The following is a 25,878-nucleotide window of genomic DNA, read 5'->3' on the forward strand; positions in this document are numbered from 1 at the left end:
AGTACAACAATATTTACATGGGTACTACATCTTGAAGGCTGCTTCAAATCAAAAAGCTTCCACTCTTCAAAAAACAGCTTCATTCAGCTGCAGCCCCCCCCCCCCCCTTTTTTTTTTCTCCTGTAAAAATAACTTGAAACAGTTTATGCTCAAATGTCCCCTGGCTTTCATTGGTTCCGCCAGATTGGTGAGACAAATCAAATGCAGACACATTCATCCACTGACCAAGGCCAAACAGTATTAAAAACTTTAGAAAATGGCTTTAACTCGCTCACAGCTCTGGGCTGGTGACCTCTCAATTTACAAAACTGTCCAAAAAAAGACCATAAACTCAACACTCAGGTTTTCCAGCAGCCCCAAAAAAGTGAAATTATGACACATTTGCAATGACTTAATAAATAAAGAAGAGTGAAGTAACAGCTGACCCTGTACGGGTGGGTGAGCGACGACTTCAGACAATCGCTTGGATCAATTTGAATTTCGCAATTACTGAACCCAATGAACGGCGGTGACGGTGCAGACGACCGGGCCCCCGCTCCTCCGACAGGCCTCCCTTCCCCATCTGTCATGAACATTCACTGATTCCTAAATAGGTTTTTACTAAGTGTTCTCCTGAAGCTGATCTTGCTGGTGGAAGTCGAAAAGTGGAAATCTTCAGCTGGATTAAAAAAAAAAAAATGTTTTACACACCTGTTGCTCAGTTGTTGTTTTTAATTTTGACAAACATTTGTTCCATCTCAAGTACAATTAATCTGATAAACTAAACATTTCTCTTAACAATCATTTCCAATTCATAAAAAAATTGACAGAATTGACAAAAGGAAGAAAAAACACGTGTTTATTTGATGAGAAAAAGTTCATTTACAGACAGTAGAAGACGTCAGTGCAGACAGGTGGAATCCCCACAATGTCCCTATAAATAGCATTCACTGTACAGTTGTTTTCTCCGGGTCACGCGGGTTGAATATTGTATGTAATGAGTGGTGACGTTAGCTTAAGTTATATTTTTTTTAAAACTAAATAAAACAAAAAAAAAAAAAATAATGTAAAGGTGAGATGGTACAGTACTGGCTGCGGGTTAAACTCATTTTAGTCAATGGATTTTTACGCACATTTGAGGGTATCAAATACCTTCTGTGACTAATCCAGTCAATTCATGTTTTAAGGGCCAAAAAACAGCAAGAACAAACAAAAAAAACCTTTAAAAGACTCTGGTCACATTACAAGGCTGTTTGAGCTGCCATGTTCCCCCGAGAGAACGGCAGGTGAGAAGAAAGGTGTGCACGGCGGGTTGTGTTTTGTTTTTTTTCCCCTCCTTTTTACGACATCGTGATCTGCATGGACTCCAGCATCTCCTCCACCGCCTTCATGGAGCATTTGTTCTCCTTGTTTCCACGACCGGCCAGCTGCACATCGGAGGGGGAAGGTGAGGGGCACAAAGAGGAAAGAGAAGAGAGGATAAGCTTATTAGATCTCTGCCAGCTAAAGTAATGGAGAGCCCGATTCCGTTAAAGACAGCGATAACCTCATTCACTCCGTGACACGCTTCAGAGGCCGCGATGAAACGTTTGTGTTTGGGGGTCTGGAAGGCTTCGGAGCAGAAATAATTAGCGAGACAACAGTGGTCATTAGACGGAGTTGGTAAATGGGTCATGAAAAGTAAAATAATACCTCTAATCAGATGGCTTTTCCTTCAACTGTTGCATAAGTGCCATTTTGGTTTGGAGAGCGCTCGGAGACCGGATGCTCGCGTTAGTCCACTTCCACACCCTGGAGAATGGGGCTACGTAACACCCCGCGTTCATTTCCGACCCGTGTCCACGGGGTTTCACAGGAAGTGCTGCCGGATTATGATCCACGATCATGTACGAGAATATGCACAATGTTTCTCCCCAATTTAACTTCGCAACAGACAAGACAACCAGAGGGACCAACGACTTCCTCAACCCGGGGCGCGGAACCAGGAATATAACCAGAGGTCAGTCCAATTAACCTCCTCTGACAATGGACAAAAATAAATCTCATGAAGTAAACTATAAAGTGGGATGTGTTGAACTGGTCTAACTGACATCAGACAGCATGGCCGTGTTTTTCCATCACAGTCGCACCATACTTTTTCTACAACCGAATGTCAGTGGTTCTGAGCACCACAGGACTGATAAGACACCATTTTTGTCAACACTTAAAATCATATACATATCTAGACTACAGGAGGAAATCTGAAGTCCCGTTTACACGGTTTCAAGCGACAACGGAAAACTTCTGTTGCGTTTTGAGTGCCTATTTACACGACAACGGCGCTCAGAGCCACCGAAAAGGCAACTTTTTGAACGCTGACTGCATGGATATGAAAACACATCTGCACATGTGTGAGTAGATGACAAGAACAACAACGACAGCCTCCAGAATGTCATGACTTCCAGTCCATATTCTCCTGGGACTTTGGTAGTTTTATAGTTGTCACCGTAATAACAATCCAACTTCATCGTCTGTCCACAGTCATGTCTGCGTACTCACTATGTTAGTGTTTATAGCGTATGGTTCTCTGGTTTCATTACAAAAACTACTCCAACTTGATAACTACATAAATGTCAGCGTTTCTGCTGTTTCTGTGTAAACGCACATAATTTTCAAAACATTGCCATGTGAACGTGAAACATACCCGAAAAGAAAACACAAAAATGATGCCTTTTCACTTCCACGTCACAAAGTCCATTTTAATTGAAAATGGCGAACTTTTTTTTGGCTGGCCCACGGCTTTTGGAGTCACTGAAAACAACTTTTTGAGGACTGTTTCCTGAGCACAATGTTTTGGATACACTAAGTCTACGTGTAGATAGCAGAAGATGGAGTAAATAGTTCTGCATATGCAGAAGTAGATGCACAATAACAAGTTTAAGGAAGATTAAATGTTTACAGTGTACTGTTCCCGGTGTGCATAAATGGGTGATAGGATGAACCATAGCACCCACTAGTGGCATGACTTGCATCGCACAGTGAGAACATGTAGTCCATACAGAGAAGCTAAGAAGTAGACATGGGAGTTTTGCTGTAAAATGACGTAATTTTCAACAGTGAGCAGGAAGAAGACAAAATCATCACCTTTACTTGGCTTGTCAAGCCTGTAACTGTTGCAAGCAGATCTGATGAAACAGCAGAACTAACTCTGAAACCTGCGGCGTCCAAACAAAAGTTGTGAAAGAGAGCAACAAGAGGGCTGCTGCATGTTCAGCTGGACAGAAATAGGAACCAGGACTTTGTGAATTGCAGGGACTTTTTTTGTAGATCTGAAAATAGTTGGACGCATAACTATTATAGTAAGAGTTAGTGAAGGGGAAAACACCAGAAGATTTTAATCAATGTTTCATTCCCTGTGTCTGCTTGGTGTTTTCTTCGTCTTTTTGTCTCAAAAGCACAAATGTAGCGATTCTAAAACGTTATATAAACAACTGCAATCAGCAACCAAGAAGGATTTTTTAACGGCATCATTCCCATCTTGAAGTTTCTTTAAGAAAGATTTTAGTCAATATGCTAGATATTTCTCAGTTATCTATTTATTCTTTACAATTAATAACTATCACTGTATGGCAATGCTATTTCCAATTTTTATCATTTGAAGTTTTTTACAGTTGTACATCATCAGCATACTGCACAACCATTAATATTGGGGCCAGTCTTCATATTAATTTGGTTTCAAACCTTCAACCTGTCTCGTGTTGTTACTCTTACAGAGGAACTGGACCCAACTTTTACCATGATAAAGCAACATTCTTACTGGAATCTGGATCCTACATGGCCACAGTTTGACATACGTATTGAAAGTGTGAATATTGACACGAACCATAAAAAAAACCAACCCTAAAACTCTGCTCTTTCTGGGTACTTCCCACCTCGAGAATCTTCCTGGACTGTAATTTAGGGTGGTCAAAATTACCCAGAGTCAAACATGCAAAGGGAATCGATTCAAGACTTTCAAGTTGCGCATCCTCGTGTGTCGACATCACATTTGTGGAAAACCACAGGGAAAAGCAATGATATATTCTACATAAAGCCCTTATTTTATGAGTGAGACATTTATTCATTCAACCTTTCGTCTTGCGCAAGCCTCAACAAACAGGAACTAACTGTAGTCTTAACCTAGCCCATACTGTCTTTCCATGGCAAAAGTTTTTTCCTTCCCTTTTGCCAAACTCCCAGTTAAGCGAGCGCACTTGGCTAAGGTGTACAATTGGCTATGTAATTTCCAAGGGTGAGTCATTCTTCTAGATTTAGGGTGTGTGTGTGCGGTGGGGTGACTATAACGATCAGTGCATTTCATTGCTTTGCTGCTTAATGCGCCATTACCCCGGGCCCGGTAGTCAATTATCTCCTCAGCCTGAGGTGAGACCACCACATTAACTCCTGCCCAGCTCTACAACAGTAGGAGCAGACCAGACAGCTCCACATCTATTTAGAGCATCTGATAATAAGAGTCCTGACGCAGTGGGAGCCTGTGGTCCGTGACAGAGGAGCTAATCAGAGAATTTGTTTGGAGTTAGGGCAGTAGGGCAAGAAGCGCTGCTTTAAAGCGCATACACATCTCCAGGTCTTTTACATGTCAGCCAACCCCACGAGGTAATTACCTCCCCCCCCCTGCTCTCAGAAACGGACCCCCAGTCAGTTGTGACCTCTCGTCGACGTCTGCTCCCACTTGCGTTCACCTGCCCACCTTTTTCTCACACTGAGGTATGACAATCACCAGGTACCAGAGCCTAATAAAAGTGGACGACTGACATGAACAACACTTTAAAGGGACCATCAATCAGGCAGCACAGTCGTACAGCAGCCTGCAGCTGTCTGACGCCCCCCCCTCCCTAAAGGCCTCACAAGTCCTTGAACTGGAGGTGGGAGAAACAGAATAAAGGAGGCAACCTCACACCTTGTCATTTAACTTGTCTCACAGTGCGAAAAACAACAAAAATTGTGGATGCACACTATACCCGCACGCACACACTTATAGCAGAGTTAAGTTCCCCGTCCGGCCGCACTATTACAGGGTAACAAATACAGGTGGTTATTGAGCGATTGAGTTCACATCATTCTCCCTGCAGGACGGAGGTGTGACTGAGTGAAGTGTCTCATTATCGTCAACACGAGATCGAAGCCACATCATCAACCTTTCTAACACTTGCGTGGCGGCCTCCAAGAGAAGCCTAAAGACCCCATCAAGCTTGAATAATGCCCATTTACCGGTTGTCGGGGGCTGATTACCATTTTATTCCCCCAATTGTGCCAAACATTTGTAAATTGAAATGAATCAGGAATATTTTCATTTTGAAAATTTACACTTTTTCTCTTACTGATGAAACAATTTCAACTTTCATTCAATAGTAATGTACAAGCTGTTCACTCGGTACCATCTCCAGCTTCTAATATCGGATACGAATAATATTCAAATCTGGAACATGGCTTTTTTTTTTACTCTGAAACATTACGATTTTAATACGCGGAAATCAAATATTACATCAATGTTCAAAGGATTTTATTATTGGCAAATGAAGACAAGAAATAAACTATATTCTACAGAAAAGTATTAAAATCTGTTAGCAGAAGCCTAATTTCTTGGGATTTCAAACAAATGGAAACAAAAAGCCGTCAATTTAATAGTAAGGACATAATGCTAGAGATTGATGTGAGATCGTGTTTGGGACCAAACCCTGATCTATTCGGCTCATGAAAGCCAACATCACCAAACACAGATGTGCTTTCTGTCTGTGGGTAAAACCTCTCCCACACCCTCTTGGCCATAAAGAAAATATCTAAGCAAGGAAAACATGTGCGACAAAACTGGTTAAGCTACTGTGTAACCTCTGTAACAACTTTCAGATGAAGTCTTACACTGCGGGTATTTGTCTTCAGATATTTGGGCATGGGAAAACGACGAAATTGTTCCCGAGTATAAAAGGTTTTTTATGTTTTTTAATTTTAATTTAACAGCTCTTCTCGCTCTGATTTATATTAGAAAGTTAGCTGTTTGGGATATTCATCTTGTGTCCTGCTGAGTTCAAAGATTTTCCTCGACAGTGAGATGAGGTCAGCCAATGTACTTGATCAAAGCAACTTCACATCAATGGAAACATCTGATTGACTAATTTTGTTGACCACATCACCCCTACATTTTTCTGCTGATCCTGAAGATCTGTATCTGCGACCATATTAAGTGTGAACCTAAAAAGAAGAAAAACGAAAAAAAAAAAAAGAGCTGTGCACTACTTCAGTGATGACAGTTCACTTCATTTTAACTTCTAACAAATAATAGACTTCAGCTACATGCTCCGGGGCGTTCGGGGAGATGTTCCTGACATGCAGCTTTTCCAGCAGCAGACGGGCTTGTCTCCACGCTCGACGTGTGAAATGCGTCTACGTTGTGAGGGGAGTCGAGTGTGGTGAGACGAGCTCTTAAGGGGCCCAGCGGGGAGCCCCTCTCTCTTGTCAGGTCCCACACACACTCAACCACTCATTACATCTTTAATTGGTGACGCCTGAAACAGCAACACATATGGTACATAGGATCCCTATTAAAAATGTTTTTTGCAGCATTTAGGTTGTCATGACGACAGTGTTGGAGTAACACCATCTTCCCTTTCTCCGTGTTAATGTGTGGATACGAATACGTGAATACACAGCTATAGTTGAAAGGTGGAATTTGAGGACACCTGATTCAAGGTTTAGTTTAGTGTGACATCCCAGCATAAACAACAGTGTTTTAATTTTGTTTCTCTGCACTTAAAAGTTGTAGAACATTTCAATGAATCATACAAAACAGTAGTCTCTTCCAGACTGTTGCATTGAGTCCAAAATGTGTTCATGTCTTGTGAACGAATCATTGAATCATATTTTTTATATATTCTTAGATATAGTGGGCCCAAAAACTGCATTATTGGTTGTAACTTCAAACTGCAACTTTCTGAGGAAGCGATGCCTTTGCATGCTGGAAATCCTGAGCAACGAGACAACTGGACCATTGACTTGGATAAAAGTTGTGCTTGAAAGAGCTTTTGAATGGATTTGTTGTCCTAATTCAATGTATGGCTGCAAACAAGTTTTTTTTTTTTCATCCTACCATAATTTTGTTCACGTGTTTTGTGACTCTAAAGGTCATGCTGACATTGGCGTCTTCATCGAACATGGAAGGATGTGGCTTGTTGACCTGGATGGAAAGTCCTGTCATTACGTCACATTTGCGGAGTTCCAGGTGACTAAGGTCTGTGTTTACACTCCGTCAAACGAAGACGGCCACTAAATGTGACTAATATGAAAACAAGGTTTGTTTGGAAACATCACACATCAGGATCCCCGATATATACTGTGAATGTGTCGCTGTGCAAACCCACATTTCTCGAACTCTTAAATTCTTTCAAGACTTCGAATGACATGCATGTAAATTTCTTGCTAAACACAAATGACGCTTGAATGTATCCCATATGATGTTCTGTTTTTAAAGATCTCTGGCCTATGAGACACATTGTGATTTGCGAAATACACCGAGGATAAGGAGGAAAGGGGGAAAAAAATGTATGATAAGACACATGATATTGCCAGAAAATTGCCAGTTCTTTCAAACCACCGAAGGGTCAACAGCCAACTCTGAGAGGGACTGAACACGACAACTCTCGGCTGCAGTTTGGCGTGTTGTTCGTCCCCTGAGAATCGCCTTGTGGCTCAGCGAGAAGCTCATCTGTGAAGCCAGCTTGTGGGATAAAGTTTTAGCAGACGTTGTGGCCTTAAGTCAACACATTAACAGTAAATGTACCCAGACACACTGAAAGACACCCGGGTTGTTAGTACAACAGTGTGAAAGTCGAAAGGCATCCATCGCAACTGCTGTGCACTCGGGGGTCACTTGGTGGTGAATGCTTTTTCACATTCTATGCAAATGAAGGGGATTTCAGGATGTCTGGTTATTGTGTGTTAATGTCCCATGAAAGCAAAGACACGACCGAGGAGTCTGATTGGTGGTTTTTGGTGTCTGCTGGACGAGTAATGTGGGAAAAAGTGAAACTATATTTTTTCAGCAGAAGACAAAGCCATCAGGAGGAAAGACTAATGTACCAAAGATGGGTGCTTGAACATCAAGTCCAATTAAAATCAGTCGGGGACTCACCTTATAGGCTCGATTTATTTGAGTGGCAGCCCAAGCGGCATACTTCATATTGTCCTTCTTCACCTTGGCACTAACTTTGGGACTGGCAGCGATGTGACTTGCAGACTGACGGAGGGAAAATAGAAAAGAAGAGAACAGGGGAAAGGGGTGTTCTTATATCAAAACTTGGTGAAACAGCAATAAAAGCGTAATTGAGATGAATGTGCAACCACTCTTACCATCCACCACTCTGCTAGTCATTGTGGCAGAAATGAAGAGAAAAAACAGACCCTGGCCTGATGACACAGGGGAAATCACTTATGGGGAGGAAAAAGTGAGTGTTTTAATGCATCATACGTAAATTGTCACTTAACAGGGCCTAATTTCTCTAACACCATCGATTCACGGCGATGAAAGAAGCTTGTATGTTGAGGCACAAAATAAATAAATAAAAAATGCAAAGAGAGAAGAAGCGCCATGTGAATCGCAGTCTCTGCACTGACGGCTACCCTCCGAACCACAAATCCCCATGTCTTTCCCATGTTCCTACCATCATCTCCACATAGCAAAACCCAGAGGGCTTACCCCGCCTGCACTTCAAAGCCTTCACGACCAGTGTGCTGAAAATTTAACTACACACTCATCAACCTGGAAACCTTTATTTGGTTTTTTTTTCTAAAAAAAATGGTTTGGCTCCTGTAATTTTGAGTAAGCATTTTCTTTATTTCTCTATATATATTTTTACACAGGAGAAACCTCAATTCAGATGATGTCAACCCAGACAGGCTATCCCCCGAATAACAGCGCACACCATTATGGAGGGGAATCCCCACGTAAGTGTTGTCAGTAACCAACCCGCAGCCCAACTGTGGTCAGTGTTGCCAGGTTTGTCGTGTGCTGAATCGCGTGGTGCGAGATGGTGAAAGTTTTCTGCCCTTGCGCTGAACTTCTTGCACCTGTCAGGATTCGGACCACCGAGCCGAGCTGATAATCTGCAAAGCGCACCCTGAAGACGGATCTGCCACTGATAAAGAATAAACGCCCACCTGAAGTATCCATTAAACACCCCGGTGTCAGCGGATGGCTTGTCAACAGAAAGTGGCCTGTTCTGTCTCCAAACCAGCTTGAGCGTTACCAGGAGCCAATGTTTTGGGTTTGACCCTGCCCCACTCCTCCTGTACTTGCCGCTTGCACCTCTGCGAGCTCTGAGTGGGTGCAGGCTGCTGTGAGGTGTTTGGACTGCCTGAGGAATCCCAGCGCAGAGCACAGGAAAACACAGAGGCTCTCTGTGTAAGGCCAGCTTCCCCTCTCTGCTTTTTTTTTTTTTTTTATTCCTTGTGCCGCTTTGTTTGTGTTTTTATGTCAGGTCTCTCTTACATATGATGCACTGGCGCTAGCAGACAACATCCTGTTTAAACAAATATGTCGATGAAGGGGCTTTTTTGCAACCACGACTACAATCAAACCAGCACCTGGTAGGATCATTTCACAGTGACAAAATACTTGGGGGCAGCTCTTTCCCCCCTCTCTCAATTCTCTCTTTTACTCCGTGACTACTTTATTTATTCAAGTCATACACATAAAGTCTCACCAAAGGGGTATTATTACGAAAATAAAGAGCTCCGGAGGGGCAGACTTTTCCAATGCTGGAGTTCACCGTTTGAGTCAGCAGAGAGCTGACCTGTCTGAGAGCCCCTTCTTCGCCCCTCACCCCAAAAAACACACTTACACACACACAAACAGTCCAGTCTTGCTTGACACACACTGTGGCCAGCCTCAGCCTTGACAAAACCACAGGGTTACAAAAAAAAAAAAAAAAAAAAGGGGTTTTCGACTGTTTTAGTTTCTTCCCCTTCTTATTCTATCTCATCGTCTCTGCATGCGAAGAAGTACTCACCATGTACAGGCCAAACAAGGCCCTCATGTTGCGATTGTTCAACCTCAGCGCCTGGGCAAAATACTTTCTGGACAGCTCCAGGTTTTCCAGCCCTCCCTGAGTGTACTTCACCTGTGTAAGGAAACATTAAACACGCCCATTGAGCTGTACCTAAAGGGGCAGCACAAGCAATGACAGCACAGCATTTGAATAAACAATACGTGCACCCCCATGTAAACACGCCTTCCTTTGCAAGTCCACATTCTCTGATGACGTTAAGTGTGTCTTGAGGTGTTACGAAGAGACATCGTTCACAGAGAGTTAATATTTATTTCGCAGTTTACCCCCGTGCTTGATGACGGACAACCAGGCGGTTACCTACCTCAGCGTACTGCTCACAGTACAAGTGATTGTGAGGATTGGTCATCATCAGCTCCTCCAGACAAAACGCAGCTTTTCCATAGCTGTGGAATCGACAAGGCAAACAGTGAGCCGATTGATACAGCTGTGGATGTGTCATCTTTTAGCTTGCTCAACTGTGAAGCACAACATACATGCCCAATAAATTTACAGGTATAAATCTACATTGAAGCTCAGCGGAGTATGGGTCAGTTTCCAAGTGACAGACTTATAACGTACACTGCAGAGGTGTGTAAAGATCCACCAGATGACATCAAGTTTTTTTTCTTCAGTCTTACAGTAAAGGGTACTCGGTCCAGACAGCTGGCAGAGGTAAAAGCCCATCTAGTGTGGTGATTCTCCCTCCTTTGGGGGACACTGAGGATCAATCTTGTCCGTCTGTGTGTTTTTTCTGCCTTTAATGTGTAGTTAACTACCTTCCTGAGGTCAGCACTACAGTAAGAGCTGGCACACTGTGCCTATACTCAGATGAGATCACTTCTCAGCAGCAGACTGCTGAGCTGTTGACCTCACACTAATCTGCTGCCACTCCACTTCTAATACACAGTTTTCCCCTCTCTGGACCAGGCCAAGACAAGAGCAGACACAATATATCACGGAGCACGAGGCCATAAAACATCTGTACAACAAAACCAGCATGCACAAATTGCAGAAGAAGAAGCAGGCTCACGAAGAGAAAGAAAGATGAATGCTTTTTGTAGTCTGTGTTTCTGAAAATCTGTGCGAGCCTTATCAATAAAAAGGAAAACCAGAAGAAAAAAAAAAAACCCTCCTTGTGTCAACATTTGTCTGAGCGGGAATAGACACAAACTGCCTAAACTGAAATATGAGTGAAATGCTACGAGGCTGATTTTTTTTTTCTTTCTGTGGTGAGGCAACGTGATCCAAATGTTGTCCACGTCAACATGAAGAACTTATCAGTCTACTTAGACTTGGCCATGGTAACTAGCTGAAAGATTAACAGCAGAGGAGGGAAGAGAAGGTGGGACACAGAAGGGGGGGTGGGGGAAAAGAAATAAACAGTTGGAAGGGGTTGAGTAGATGTGGAGGGGGGGGGGGGGGGGGGGGGGGATCAGAGGGCTTGGAAGGTTGGGGGCTGCTTACAATTACCACTTCCTTTCCGTAAAGACTTTCAGATGTGCTCGTGCAGCGGCCGTGGCCTGCAACAGAGCCCCGCTGCATCAGCCATCAAGCAGAATCTTGTGCTGGGGCCAGAACTTTAACTCTCCTACCTTTCACAATGAGGCATCTCGTCCTACCAACACCGGGCCGCTCTCTATGGCAGCTCGCGAGCGGTCTGGAGTCACCATCACATGCAAGCCTAAGAATCACTTTTGTTTCTTTTGGAGGAGAGCAAAACCATCAACAGTGACTTTCCTCACAGCTCCCACTGTGTATGAGACAAAAATGGATTCAGACTGTGCAAAGTATGTTTGGGAAAAAAAATATTACTATTTATCCTGCAATTTTGGACGACCAGTCCAATTTTGTTGAATGCCCTCACAAGTTGGGTAAGAAGCCAGGAGTCGACGCCGACAATGGCTCAGCACGTTACTTGCAAACAGACAAAATAATTTCCTCTCTTACTGGCATAAGGAATGTTTTAAACAATGACAACACAGAGAGACTATTAATTATGTTATTTATGTGTTAATGCTACCGCCTGCTGCAACCCCAACAACTCCAAGGCAAATACACACTTCTTTGTTTATTTTTAGCTTCCAGGGTGTTGGGCACCGAGGGGAGGAGAGTTTATTTCTCTTGCTTGCTTCTATATCAGCCTCTGTTTTCTCTGGCTGGAGGTGGAGTTGGAGTGGGGGGGGGGGTAAGAAAAGTGCCACCACCTTCTCCTGGGAATTTCACAGCAAGTGTTCTCTCGCTCTTTCTCTCAGCCCGCCGCTCTGTCCCTCTTGGAAAAGACTGGCGATAATGGCTGGGCTTTCCGGAAGAGGAGGAGGAGGAGGAGGAGGGGAAACAGGGAGTTTGTAACCCCAAATAAAGAAAACAAAGAAAAGAAATTGACACGCCTGTAGATAAGGGGCTGTGGGAGTGAATGGTGTGATATTAGAAGTGTTGGGATAAGCTCGGAGATAATCCGCTCACCCTTGGATTTCCTCTGGCTACTACAGCAATAAAGCCTCCCCAGACAAAAGCATGAAATATCCAATAAGTAGCCTTCTCACCGTGCTGCGCATTCCTGCTGCTGCTGCCTACGTACCGCAGCAACCGCGGAGTCAGGCGCACCACACACACACGTACAAAAACCACAGTTTTAACTGCGGACACTGCTTCACTAACTTCTAAGCTCCAGACAATTAAGGACGGATAAACGGTGACACAAACAAAATTATTTTTTCCTCTACGTTGCTCTTGTCCGTCTGGCATTTTTCCTTGGCAACTGAAGTATCAGTGGGAGGCCAGGGAGTCTTTTCTGCTCTCATATGGAGGAGAGGAGGCTTAAGACTGAAATCCTATTAAACTGCTCTTATGTGACAAACATGGACAGAGCTCCTTTCAGGCTCCTGGCTGAGTTTGGCATCCCCAACGCCTTCCATTGTGACCATCCAGCAGCCCTCAGGAGATCAAGCCATCAGTGTGATGTGAAGCCCTGTTAAACCGACAGATACAACCTGAACATACAGCTGCCATTCTGAATCATTTTATATCTGATTTCACACGGCATAAACACTCCACTCAGTATGATTGATTTTTTTCTTTTTCGTATCGTTTGGTCTTTGGTCTTGATAAAACAATGATGCCAACAACCCATTTTTGTGACTTTCCATGATGAAACTCCAGTTTACTGTCAACACCTGAAAATGTCTTGCTTGAATTTGGTCGAAATAGATTATTATTGCAAAGATGGGTCAGAGTGTAATCACAAAAAAAAATGCTGTCTCGCTCCAACCCTGAAAGAAGAAGAAAGTTCTTCAAAAAAAAAAAAAAAAAAGTCCCTCAACACCTCTGAACATGTTTGAGCTGAACAGACGACAACATATCACAGAAATTTGCCCTTTCCAAGCTTTGGTAATCTTGTCAAGTTTAGTCAATTATGTCTTTAATAATTAGCAAAAGATTTCTGAAAGCATCACCAACAGTCACACCATTCACATTCTCACCAATTCCAAAAAGATATATTTACTCATGTTCGTTGATGTAGAGCTCTGATAACTCATGCCATGCTTCTTGGTCACCCACAAACCTGCAAAACACAAAATGACATTACTTTTTCTTCCGTCCATTTTCAACAATCCAAAGACTATATAAGTAGACCTTTGTGTACAACACTAACAGCACTGAATGTTGCAGCTATCAAAGAAAGAGTTTGTTGGCATATCATGGTCAGATTGTGCCAGCACGACTGAAAGCAGAGCCATTTTTAATTAAAATAAAAGCCAGGGGGGAGACAAGAGGAGGGGGAGTCTGACCCTCGCCACCTCGTGTAGAAACACACTCACTGCTCCAGGTACTCATTGAGCTCCCGGATGGCTTCGGCACTCTTCCCCTGAGCCTTCAGTATGGAGATCTTGCGCTTCCTCGCTGCCTGCGGAGCAGAGTAAACAGGATTAGGAGCTGAGCTCCTCGAGTGTTTGTCTGAGGATGAGTGTGTGTAAGAAATGGGAGTGTAAGTGTCTTTTCAGAGCACCCCACTCTGTCCTAAAGTTCCGCTTCGACACCAAGTCATTTCTATAAAAGAAATGGCACTTTAGTGCATTATAGTAAGCGCAGACAGAAACAACAAAAGACACATTGAACAATCAACATAACTTTGTCCGCTTTGCTAATTTTATTATTGTGGCACCAGGGAGAATATAAGCTTATCAAGACATAATTGGACATAGTTAGCGGCTGTGTCCATCAGAAGATGGACACACATTATGAGTCAATGTTTGGGATCCGGAGTGAGCTCAGTGGCTGAGATAAAGTGGTGAGTCATCCCATAACCAAGTGGGGAAAATGGCACACTTCTCCAAACCCCAACGCCTGTCTTCCTGCCGGCACGGCACGCATGGAGCGCTACACCAGCCTCCACTTACATCAGCTGAAAATTGCTTTCCGCTTCGTTTTGAAGTTGAACTGACCTTAAGGTGGATTAGATTCTCATCAATCTGAATTAGAAAGTATTACTTCTGCTACTCTGACTTTTCCAAATGTTTGACTCCGTTCTCCGCCTCGAGCCGACCTCTGTCTCCTTTTGATAGTGAGTGAAAACTTAACAGGAGGCTGCTGCTGCTGCTGCTGCTACTGCATTAGGAGTGCACTACCCTGCCATTGCCTATTTAATTTATGGACTGGCATTTGATTGAGTGGGGCTTCCTCTCCTGTGCTCATAACCAAAGCCATTGAGGGTTGAGCATGAGTCATGTCTAGGGGGCTGTAAATTTGGGCCTCCTCTGACACAGCCGTCAAAAAAGGAATCTACTTATCCATCATGCTGGGACAGAGACCTGCTGAGACACCAAAGCCCTGGCTGACAAACCATATTTTAGATGCAAGCAGAGGGGGGGGGGAGAAAGACGACGAAGAAGGCATGCAGGAAAGAGGACAACATCTTCATAAAACAAAGGGAACCTCTATTAGCATGTGGAAAGGATTTCTACCTGCACCACAACAAAATTAGATTACCATAATAAATCAAATGAAAACCACAATAAAACACTTTGTAGGCTTGTGAGTAGAGACTGCTGAGTGTCAATGTTTGTCTTCACTGTGATGTTTTAGTAAATCAACAATCAGATAGAGGGGTTTATAGACTTTCTTAGACACAAATGTATAAATGTGGTACCATTTTACTTCACCATTGTGAAAAAAAGTCATTTATCCTCAATAGCAAGTTTTGAATAGGTTTCATTAGAAAGCACCAGAGCAGAAACAGAAAGAACAATTAATAAAACAAATACGAGTAATGAAAACTGTAACTTTTAGCTCTTGTGCTCTCCCGCCTTAACCGTACCCATTCCTCCAACAACTTTTTTTTTTTTGTTTTCCTCTCCCAGATAAAGAAGTACTTGGGGCTCAAAGAAACATATGGAAGTTTGTATCCCCGAAGAGTCACACACCACGTGAAGCGATTCCAAACCCCTCCTCTCTCGCCTCCTTTCTCTAACTAATGATCCAGAAAAAAAAAACCTCTGCGCCCTGTGTTGTCGTGATTCTTTTTTAATTAGCGCTCTGAGGCGACCTCAGGAGAGAGGGCTGGATTATTTACATCACCCCTGGCTCCATGCTTCGACCTACCGCAACCTTCCTTTTTAATAAGAACCATCACGACGAGGGTGACACACCTAGCACATTCTTAAAGCTGACATTAAAAAATGGGGTTTTAGCCGAGGACAAGTCTGGACAGACATGGAAAAAAAAAAAAGAGAGAGAAAAAAAATCCTGTTCAAGGTTTGTTTACACCTGCGGACACAACAGCCTCGGTGCAATTTCAATCTGTTTGACATACTCTGACTAAATTAGCTTATAAAATGATATTCATATTTAAGTGGTCGATGAAATCCAAATTGTGGCTTTAAATTTCACATCAATCAAATCCAGACAAATATACTCTTGTCTGACAATGAATGTGTAATTGCAACTGATTGTGGGTCTACCTCAGGACTCGGCTATGTGACCTCAATGGCTTATTTAAGAAATGCTGCCGTTTTGATGCTGAAAAATGGGGGTAAAACGAGAGCGGTGGAATTCGATATTAGATTAAGTCTGGTCAGTGCAAAATAAATACAAAAGTGGCAAATGTGTGTATGCAAATATTGTGGACACCGCACGATTGAAAATACTCTGTAAAAGTGAAAAAAGTGGGAAAAATTGCATTAATGCACGCAGACACAAATTTTGCCAGCTCGTTGCTGTAGGTATCGGAACATAGCGAGCAATGGAAGGGCTAAGAGTTTGAAACATTTTTTGGACAGGCCCATGGCAAAAAAAAAAACCTTGAGCAATTTTTGTTGATTCAACAATTTTGGTTAATGGGTACCACATCTATTCCACAGCCTGTAATTACAACAGCTCAGTTTCCAATCTCTGCTTCGCATGCTGGGATGCCGCGCAAGTCTTCCTTGTGGTCGCCAATTTTCCGCCATTTCTTAGGCCCATCCCCTGCCCGCTGCTTTCGAGCATGTCGGAGAACATGTGGGGAGGAGACCGCCCTCGCGCAGTAAACAGGTGACCCGGGTGGTGTAATCACGGTCTCGCTCCACCTTCAGAGGATGAGGATTGTGGGAAAAAAGGTTTAAGGTTAACGTCCCAGGGATAGAGGACCCATTTGTCTGACTTGTTCTGTTCCCAGTCCGCGGATTTGACTGACAGCTTCTTGCTCACAAAGGGAGGCGGGACCCTGCGGGCAGACACCAGGAAATGGACCGTTCCCTTTCCGAGGATGTCGCTGCAATCTCCATAAGATCTGTGCCACAGCGGGGAAGCGCCCTGGGATTCACCAAAATTACAACTCCCTTTGTCAAAACAGTGGACGCATGCAAAACAATTTGCTGCAGGTTACCACCAATTGCAGAACATGTAGTAACACCCACTTTCTATATGAAAATGACAACGTGTCAAGGAATAAAGACGTGAATGTGGCTTCCTCTTGAGTCTTCACTTGGACAAAATCACCTCAAAGTGGTTTCAGCAGCCATCAGATTCTTATTTCCATGTGAGGCATCATAAATACGAGGGTTGTTTTGGATATTATTTATATAGCTTATTTATTTAAAAACATCTGCTATTTAAATAAGCTTATAGTGGCCTTGGGTCCTGATCAGCAAATGAATTATAATGATTATGAAATCAACAATGTAAATAAACGTTAATGTGGTCGTGATGGTAATAAAATTAAATATGGTGTCGTAGTATAACAAATTTTTGATTCTTATTTAAAAACCAAGCAAAAGAAATCCATTTTAACTTTTTATTAGACCTGCCACCCGCCTCAAACTCTCAATGCAGGCAGCTCCAGTCAACAAGTCTTTCGTGGAATCTGCAGCTGCAGTGACTATTTTATGCTCATGGTGATAAATAAGTAGTTACCACAGAGAGTGTAATATTATATGCTTGTCGATTCATAATGTGGGTTAAGTGGGGCCTGTGGACAAGCAGTGGACCTTTGCAAAATCAAACCTTTATTTATTTTTTTTTAATACAGGATGTGATGTATTACAATAACAATCGCGAACCCAGAAAAAAACCAAAACATTATATTGGTGGATAATGCAGGTCAAACAAAAGGCATGTGGGCCAAAACATGTCCAAACCAGGCCCGCGAAACCAACAAGCAAAATGTGAAGAGTTCCAACCAATACGATTTTGTTTTGGTTTTTTTTTTAGAAGCAAATTTCTTCAGAGTAGCTGAGACAACGCAACACTGAAACCTGAGCCGAAATATCGGTAATGCTGCCACGAAAGCCAGCTACTTCGTTGCTATCAAACGTGCCTCAAAGCCATGCTGCCAGGGTGAGATTATAAAAACACCCATAATGCAACAGCTTTAGAATAATTTTAGGGGATATTTCAATGTATTTTACTACAAGATTTCATTAAAATTGGCTTTATGTTGAGATTGTCGTCATTTTTGGTAGTAATTGTTTGGTCTTGTGAAAATATAGACATTTGCGTCACATACACTCACATATACAACAACAAACGTTTTTTTTATCATGGCACTATTTTAGAAGTCCAGCCCACTCAAGATGAAATTGGGCTGCATGTGGCCTCTGAACTAAAATGAGTTTGAAACCCTTGATGTAGGGTTTTTAACAAGATATATATATATATATATATATATATATATTTAATTATTCCCTGAAATGCAGCTCTATTTTCCTCAAGTTGCACATTTAGTTTGTGAGGAAACACAGCTGCTCTAAAATGACCATTTTAATGAGTTCCACACAAAACACAAATTACTTCAAAGTGGAAACAATACCTTATCAAAACCATGTAATATACTGTACTTTGAGTTCACCTCATGGCCCAGCTCTTCTTAGCAGTCTTTTTGTGTGTTGCTCCTGAGAAAAATCAACTGTGCCACCCCTGGTTAAGATGATACTGTACCACAGATACAGGTTTATATGCCAGGCAGCAACTGCAATGGAATATATATATATTTGCAATCATACTTGAGGCATATTCCACTAAATGTCGAGCACACATTGAAAACAATTCAAGACTTTTTTTTCGGTTATAACTAGTATTCATCTTGTCGCATGCTTGAGAAAACAGCCCACACAGTGACCCAGGCACTCCTTTAAACTGAAATATAACAGAGGAGACCTGCCTATGAAAACAGTCCTACGCTCACTTTCAAAAGCGCTGACTTGCCAATGCGACGTGCAAACTTCCAACAGCAACAAAAAACACAAAATAAAATGGGATTTTCTTGACATGGCGAAGGTGGGAGCGAGACAGAGCGCAGTGGGGGGGCGCGACAGCTGCGGTTACCCACAGTGCGAGATAAAGACGAGGAGGTGCCACAATAAGAGCGAGCAGGGCGGGACAGGGTGCGTCAGGGGCGCAGTGAGGATTAGTAGTTATTTTCAGTGGGGAGTCTCTCTATTTGTTTAAGGCTGAAAATGGTGTGCCTTTTCTCATGTCTATGATGTGTCCTTTGCATGCTGCAAGCCGATGAAATAAAATATTTAATACGTCTAAAGTGATCCATATGGCAGCACGGCACAGGAAGTGTGTTGGAACATCTTTGTGGGGGCGGCGGGAGGGGGGGGTGTAGCCAAAATAAATAGGGTTATGATTTCTCTCGAAAAGCCTTTAAAAGATGTATTTTCTTGCGTGGCCACACGCCCTGATGGAAACAATTAACAGCAGGTACGTTATGTTTGAGGATAGCGATGTGGGATTGGCAGAGTGAAGGCGGGACATTGCTTCTGCAAGTCATTTTGTAGTGATGAACTGTTAATTGCAAAGAGAAGAAGGAAAAGAGAGGGAGCGGGATTATTTTGGACATCTCAATGTTGCTGGCTTAGTGTGCATTTCGCCCTGCTTTACACCTGAGGCCAGTGAGCGGCAAACGAGAAGGTGGGACTGGAGTTTAGCCGTGTTCAGTCAGGGCGGAGATCTGAGATGTCCAATATATCACATACTTCAAAGACCAGACCTTTATTTACACTTTACTTCCACCAAACATGTCTCCCACTGACTGAGACCATGAATCAACCCCCTCTGTCTTCAACCAATGCCCCCCCCAACCCTCCTCCCTTAAAGCACTTCTCAGTTGTGTGGGTGATAGGCTGATCAGCACTGTGGTTGAGGCCAGAAAGGCCAAGAGGAGTTTAACTTAGCTCACTCTCACCGCGAACACCGAAGTGCCTCGACAGATTTAAAGCCCTCCAAAAAAGCTGAGACCACAAAGTGCAGCAAAGTAGAACACGAAGCAGAGGGACTTTTCCCTTTCTTTCCCCGCTTCCCGGCCTTACCGTGTTGGTGGGGTCGTCTTGGAGGATGGCATCGTAGTGCTTGCTGGCCTCGTCGTACCTTTGGAAACAGGCAGAGAGAGAAACCATTGGAGGTTTTTTTTTTTTTGTTTTGTTTTGTTTCATTCCCAGTCTGCAGTCAGGGGAAATTAGGTGGTGGGGAAATCAAGCAGAGTTCAGGGTAATCGAGTTTCTGTGCACAGTGTGGCAGGTTTCTGTGATTAAAGTGAGACTGTGCAGAAATCTGCAGCGATCTGAAGGAAGAAGTAAACATTTAAGTTGAAGTTGCTGCATACATGGCCGACTAGGGCAGAGGCTTATTTCACTTCACAATGACTCATGAAATCAATACAAGCAAAGCACCCTGTTTTGAAGATTGAATTTTCATTTGATTGTGTTCACTTTGATTCACTGTTAAACAAAATTACAACTGCTGCTATTACATCGATGCAGATCCGCGGCTAAATTGTCGGTTCGTCCGCCTCTCTTCCCACACGTAACACCATACTATGCACATATGAACCTGATAAGCAACAACGTCCAAAGCGTCATACCATTGGACGGAGCCCACACAATTCTGTTTAAAGGAGAAATTTATGGGCTGTAAATATCAAATCATACGGTAAAGAAACCTGGCAGAAGCAGGCCTGTGCACTTCACTTGTCATGTCGAATCAGGCACTGAAGACCAACTCCTGAACTTGTTTTTTTTTTCCTGTTTCTATTAGTGGCAATGTGCAACGCTGACGCTTTCGCAGCCAAAAGCGTGGCTCTGCGATCACGAATGGTCCCGCCCACAGCCGTGCAACAGACAGAAGCAACTCTGGTTCCCATTAGCAATGAGCAGCCCCACTTCCAGCAGTGATGCTTCCCTCACATTCACATTATTACTCAGCCACACTATGGGAGATTTCAGATGGCACCAGGCAACCACTCACGAGCCACTTTGATTTGCTTTATTTATTTAGCAGCCAAGTGTGTGTGTGCGTGCGTGCGTGGTGCCTCACTGTTTGAAGTTATGTCATTGAAGTGTAGCTCTGTCTGCTGCCAATTAGATCCCAGTGTGCCGTTTATTTAATCTGACAGGGCAGAGGCAATCACTCTCAATTATCACATAAACTCTGACATAACCGATAAACCAGCTCTGGTGATCTGGGAGGGGAATGGGAGCGAACTAGTAAACAGATTGAATTACCCTAATTTCAGCTCAGCACAGACTAAAATACCCCTCTGTTTATCTTTCCTCCTCGAGCTCGACCCTCTGATTGTGGTGACAAGTCAATATTTACAGGGCCGAGACATGTTCATGACACAGGCACTAGAACGGTACGATAAAGCCTGAAAATACTGACGGGAAATAGAAAGAGTAAAAGAAGAACAAGGAAAACAACAATGGACTTGAAACCAGAGACGACAGCGGGACCCCCACAATAACATGAGGACACAACCACTTCCTTCCCGGGAATCCCTAACTCAGGGTAAAGGGCCACAGGACTACCGAGTGCTGAGCCTCTGTTCTCTGCTTTGCCCTCTTCTCCAGACGGAATGCTGGGCGATCCAACACAAACACACTGTACCCCACACACACCCAGACCACTGGACCTCTTATGATCTGCTAACGCTTTCTTGCCCCCATTCCTCCCAAAGTACTATACATAAACGTGAGGTTGTGTTTGAAAAAAAAAAAAAAAAACGTCTTAACTTCTTCTCTTTCTCTCTCTCTGGAGCTTTCGGTCCACGATGCTTACCTTTCCAAAGCCTCCAGCCTCATGCCTGTTAATCGCTTCACTCTGTGGCTATCTGGAAACTGCCGCCTCAGTTCCTGTAGACAGGTCTGCAAGGATGTGGGTAGATGGAGAGAGCAATTATGGGTGGTGGTATTTAAACTTCATGTTACACTCTCACACAAGTACCCAAGGTTTTTTCTGTTACAATTCACCTGAAAATGTCAGGATTTTTACATTTCCCCCCAAAAATATGTCATTGGTTTGGAAAGAGACAGTCGAAACGACAATTTTCAGTCTACTTATTCATTCGAGTAGCCACATCTTTCCCAAAATAACCAGTGAGGATTCCCACAGCCACTTTTAAGTCCCCCCCCCCCCCCCCCAAACACTGACGATAAATTTGATCACAGTCACGAAGGAGGTGAGAAACGACTGCAATCACATTCAGTGCTATCCTGAATGAGATGGAAAAGTCTGCAGTGTGACCTGGATCGTTTGCACGATCCATCAGCTTGCGTCTGGTCCTTCTGCTTTTTTTTTTCTCTTTTTAAAGTCTGGCAGCGCCGTCGAAACGATAGCCAACAGACAACTAATTGTAATGACTGAGTTCTGCCTTCTCTGTGCTCAATGAGTCATTCATTTCGGCGGGGGAGTCGTCATATCCATACTGATTGGAGATGAGGCTTTTCGGTTACTACGATCTTCTGTCCTTTTTGCTATCCCATGCAAGTTTTGACCTTTTGCAGAGCTGTGAGTATCACAAAGTCCAAAATATCTCAATGCAAATAAATTCTCTAGATTTGAAACAAAAATTTTTTACTTTTAAATCCAAAAATGACAACCAAAATGAGCTAACACTTGAAGCTCCTGCACTCATTTGCTACACCCTCTAATTCCAACTCTCAGTAAATTGTTTTTCCAAAGTACCGAGAGAGTAATACCACTTGGCCAAATGAAAATCAGATTTTCACATTTGGCAAAGTGGGTGCCGCAAACACAGGAGAGGCTGCGAGAGGGTGAGCGATTGCTTTTGAAGCTCTTGGGTGTGTGAAGAAGAGCGTTGAGAACGTACCAGGGCCAAGTCATCCCGACTGCAGTCCAGGGCTGCGATCATCACCTGCTCATAAATAATCCATACTGGGCAGAAGACACACAGACAGAGAGGACAGTGTTAACGCCCTTTCCATTCCACTGTCTGCTGTAATACGACAAAATGATATATTGAACTGTACACTTGACGTGCAAACTTGGGATTCTATCCCCAACAGCTGCATTTGATGTTTTTGTACTCGCATAAACAAGCTTCCATGGTTTGAATCAGTGGCTTAAGAGTTCATTCAAAAAGCTGTTCCATTCCATTTAACACATAACACCACATTTAGCATTTTCCTCGTGGCATCTGATCCCGATGATCTTACTTAAAATGTATTCATTTAAAGCCTTACAGTGCTGCAACATTAACGTTATTAATTATCTGAAATGTAAAAACATGCAACACCCTCATGTATGCATATGCAGTCATGCTATTCATTTCCTAGTACAGAGCTGGAAATAAAACTAATTCAATTTCAGTAATCATGTTACATTTAAGAAACTTAAGTGCACCCTTTCTAAGGAAAAAAGTTGTTATAATGAACTTCTCCATTTTCATACTAAAGTTATCTGAAAATCTCTTGCTAACCCCCACCATTAGTTTCCCTCATTATTAGATCTTCCACACACAGTGCTCATTGATGAAGGATGGAAAAAAAACAGGATTTTTGAAGATACCAGTGGAAAAGCAGAGAATATGCACAGTTTAGGAGGTTTAATGAAAGCAGAACTACCTTTAAAGTCATAAAAAATAAAGTAATGTTAATTGCTTGTGACATAAATGAGATTTGTTCATGTAGATATCACACTGGGGTGTTTGTTATTCTTTGGTAAGAGTCATGTTACTGTAGCAGGCGGTAGTTCTCAAGCCAAAGCAAGCAGTGACTTCTTAATGTGGTTGTGTTAACAGCTTAAAGCATTTGTTTGCACTAAGAGTAAAAATGAATGTCCATATCATTTCAACAGTAACCCAAGATGGAATGAATGTGATTTGTTGCTGTAAAAGAATTACCCTGACTACTTACACCAGCAATAAAACCATCAATGGCTGCTTGAATCAAGGTCAAAGTGGTGATTTAATAACTGTGTCCATTTTCTACATCCTTCAATATTTGATAGACTGGGCACCATGTTAAAGTTTGCTTTCCTGATATAAATATACAAATTTAACCAAATAAAGCTAGTTTGTAACATTTCCATCAAACGAACGAGTACAACCATCGCTTCCTCCGCGGTTTGCAATAAAACAAAGAAATGTTTTAGAAATTATTATTTTCTTTCAGTCAATGGTAACATTATACATACTGACTAACAGCCTGGCTTCAGAAGCCAATTAATGGAATAAATGCAGCGTGGTCGACAGTTGACAAGAAAAACTGGGCTTGTTCAGCCAAATGAACCCCCTTTCTTAATTGAAAAGAATAATAAAATTCGGATCCACCCCAAAGAAAATCTGTCAGGTTGAGCCAAAACAAATAAATCCCCCATGTTTTCTTGACTTTTATGATTCCAGTTCTTGTTTTGATAATTGCCATCTCATTTCACAGCCAGTTTAAAGGCTGGTTTCAATAAAAGCATGGCATGTTAAGTGTTTATCCGCCTCTTTTAAAGACCGTATGAATCATAATGACTTGGGGAAAAGGGAGAGTTTTATGGGGTAATGTAACAGGACAGTTATGTTACAAAGGAAATTGTGACCTCTGATATGTGCATAGTAAAACGCACTTCTGCCTCAAAATAAAATACTGGTAAAATTCAGAGTGTACCGGGCACTGTGCACGGCAATAGACTGGGTTGGCTCTGAATTATTTTAAACCATTAGAGCTACTGTTTAGTGCTTTATTCATGTTACAATGCCTGGAATACAATAGATTTCTGGAAACGCAGAATATTATCAACATGTTAAAGCACAAAATCAGCATTGCTATTGTCCTTAACTCTCCTAAATCTTCTTTTAATGTAAACCATTCTATATTTCTATTTTTAGCCTTTCAGCAGTGATGCTGTGTATGTGTTTTCCACATCACAGGAAACCTGAGATCCTGTTTGAAAATGTATCCAAAAGAAGAAAATTACCCACATAGATCAATCAGATCTCTCACAGCTGTATGGATCAAGCAACAGTCAATACCATTAGTCTGACTATTTTCACCGAGGAAAAATGAGCGGTTTGGGATTCTGATTGAAGAAAAAAAAAAAACCTAAATCAAAAATGTTTCTATTTGCGAACATAGATGGAAAAGCCAATTATCTTACATAATGTCACATAAGGACAACTAACAAGAGAAATCTTATCTTATTCAGAAAAGTATAGGAGCTGCTGTGAGTTCATAATATTTCCAATTACTTTTGATAGACAGACAGACTGATAAATAGAAATCTTGACACACTTACTGTCGTCTCCCAGCTTCGATCCATGGTCACTGATGAGCTCCTCTCCGACCTCCACTATTTGCTCACTGTTCCTGCTGTTGTCCTCTCTCCATTTCCGCAGCTTGTCTCTCATCTCTGTGATCAAGAATAGGAAATCCTAAGAACAATCTGCACCACCACATGCAGGACTGTGTATTATATGACATTTCTAACATGATCCTACATATCCAATGAAATAAAGGTGTCTGACCATATTCTGGGCGTTTGTTTACATGCACGTGAACAATAAAACAACGTTAATTTTGTGATGAACTCACGAACAAGGTACAACGTGAAAATGCCGCACGCACATATATAAATATTCGCGTTGTTATCTCGATGTTCTGGGTTGGATCAGAAGATAAGGCAGATGATGCGTTAGCCACAGACATTGCTACAGAACGACGCTACACGAGCATGCTACCATGCTAACACAAGCGCTCGCTGCTGTCTTCACACATCCAGTCGTCGTGGCACATTGTACATCCACGCGTCGGATTTTCTACCATCATCACGTCCCCGGAGGACAAATATGATGGTATTTACCATGTGTTACCTCGCCCACAGGAGAGTGAAAAAGGGTTAGCACACTGTGCTAACTAGCATTAGCGATGCAGTGTAAACTCCTGTATTTAAAGTCCTCTGCTCGTCTCGACTGCTCCTCGCGACCGTATTCTAATGCGTGGGAACCCATGACGCATTCAAAGTATGACAGAATGGGTCACTGACAAAATAATAAAAGTACTTTTTCTTTGACTTACCTTCCCAACCAACATCGTACATTTCTGACACGGACGCCATCTTT

General features: G+C 42.6%; 1 protein-coding gene across 1 annotated transcript; it reads right to left on the reverse strand.

Moving 5' to 3' along the window:
* Positions 1–719: 719 nt before the first annotated feature.
* emc2 (ER membrane protein complex subunit 2) lies at positions 720–25,878 on the reverse strand. Its single transcript, XM_080501207.1, has 11 exons — positions 25,835–25,878; positions 25,056–25,169; positions 22,642–22,706; positions 21,591–21,676; positions 19,847–19,904; positions 13,877–13,962; positions 13,561–13,620; positions 10,381–10,462; positions 10,020–10,130; positions 8,144–8,248; positions 720–1,406 (listed from the first exon to the last, which is right to left on the reverse strand). The coding sequence occupies exons 1-11, from the start codon at positions 25,872–25,874 to the stop codon at positions 1,320–1,322; spliced, it is 894 nt and encodes a 297-aa protein (XP_080357333.1). The 5' UTR covers positions 25,875–25,878; the 3' UTR covers positions 720–1,319.

Source organism: Blennius ocellaris (genome assembly GCF_963422515.1).
Source record: "Blennius ocellaris genome assembly, chromosome: 8".
Lineage (NCBI taxonomy): Eukaryota > Metazoa > Chordata > Actinopteri > Blenniiformes > Blenniidae > Blennius > Blennius ocellaris.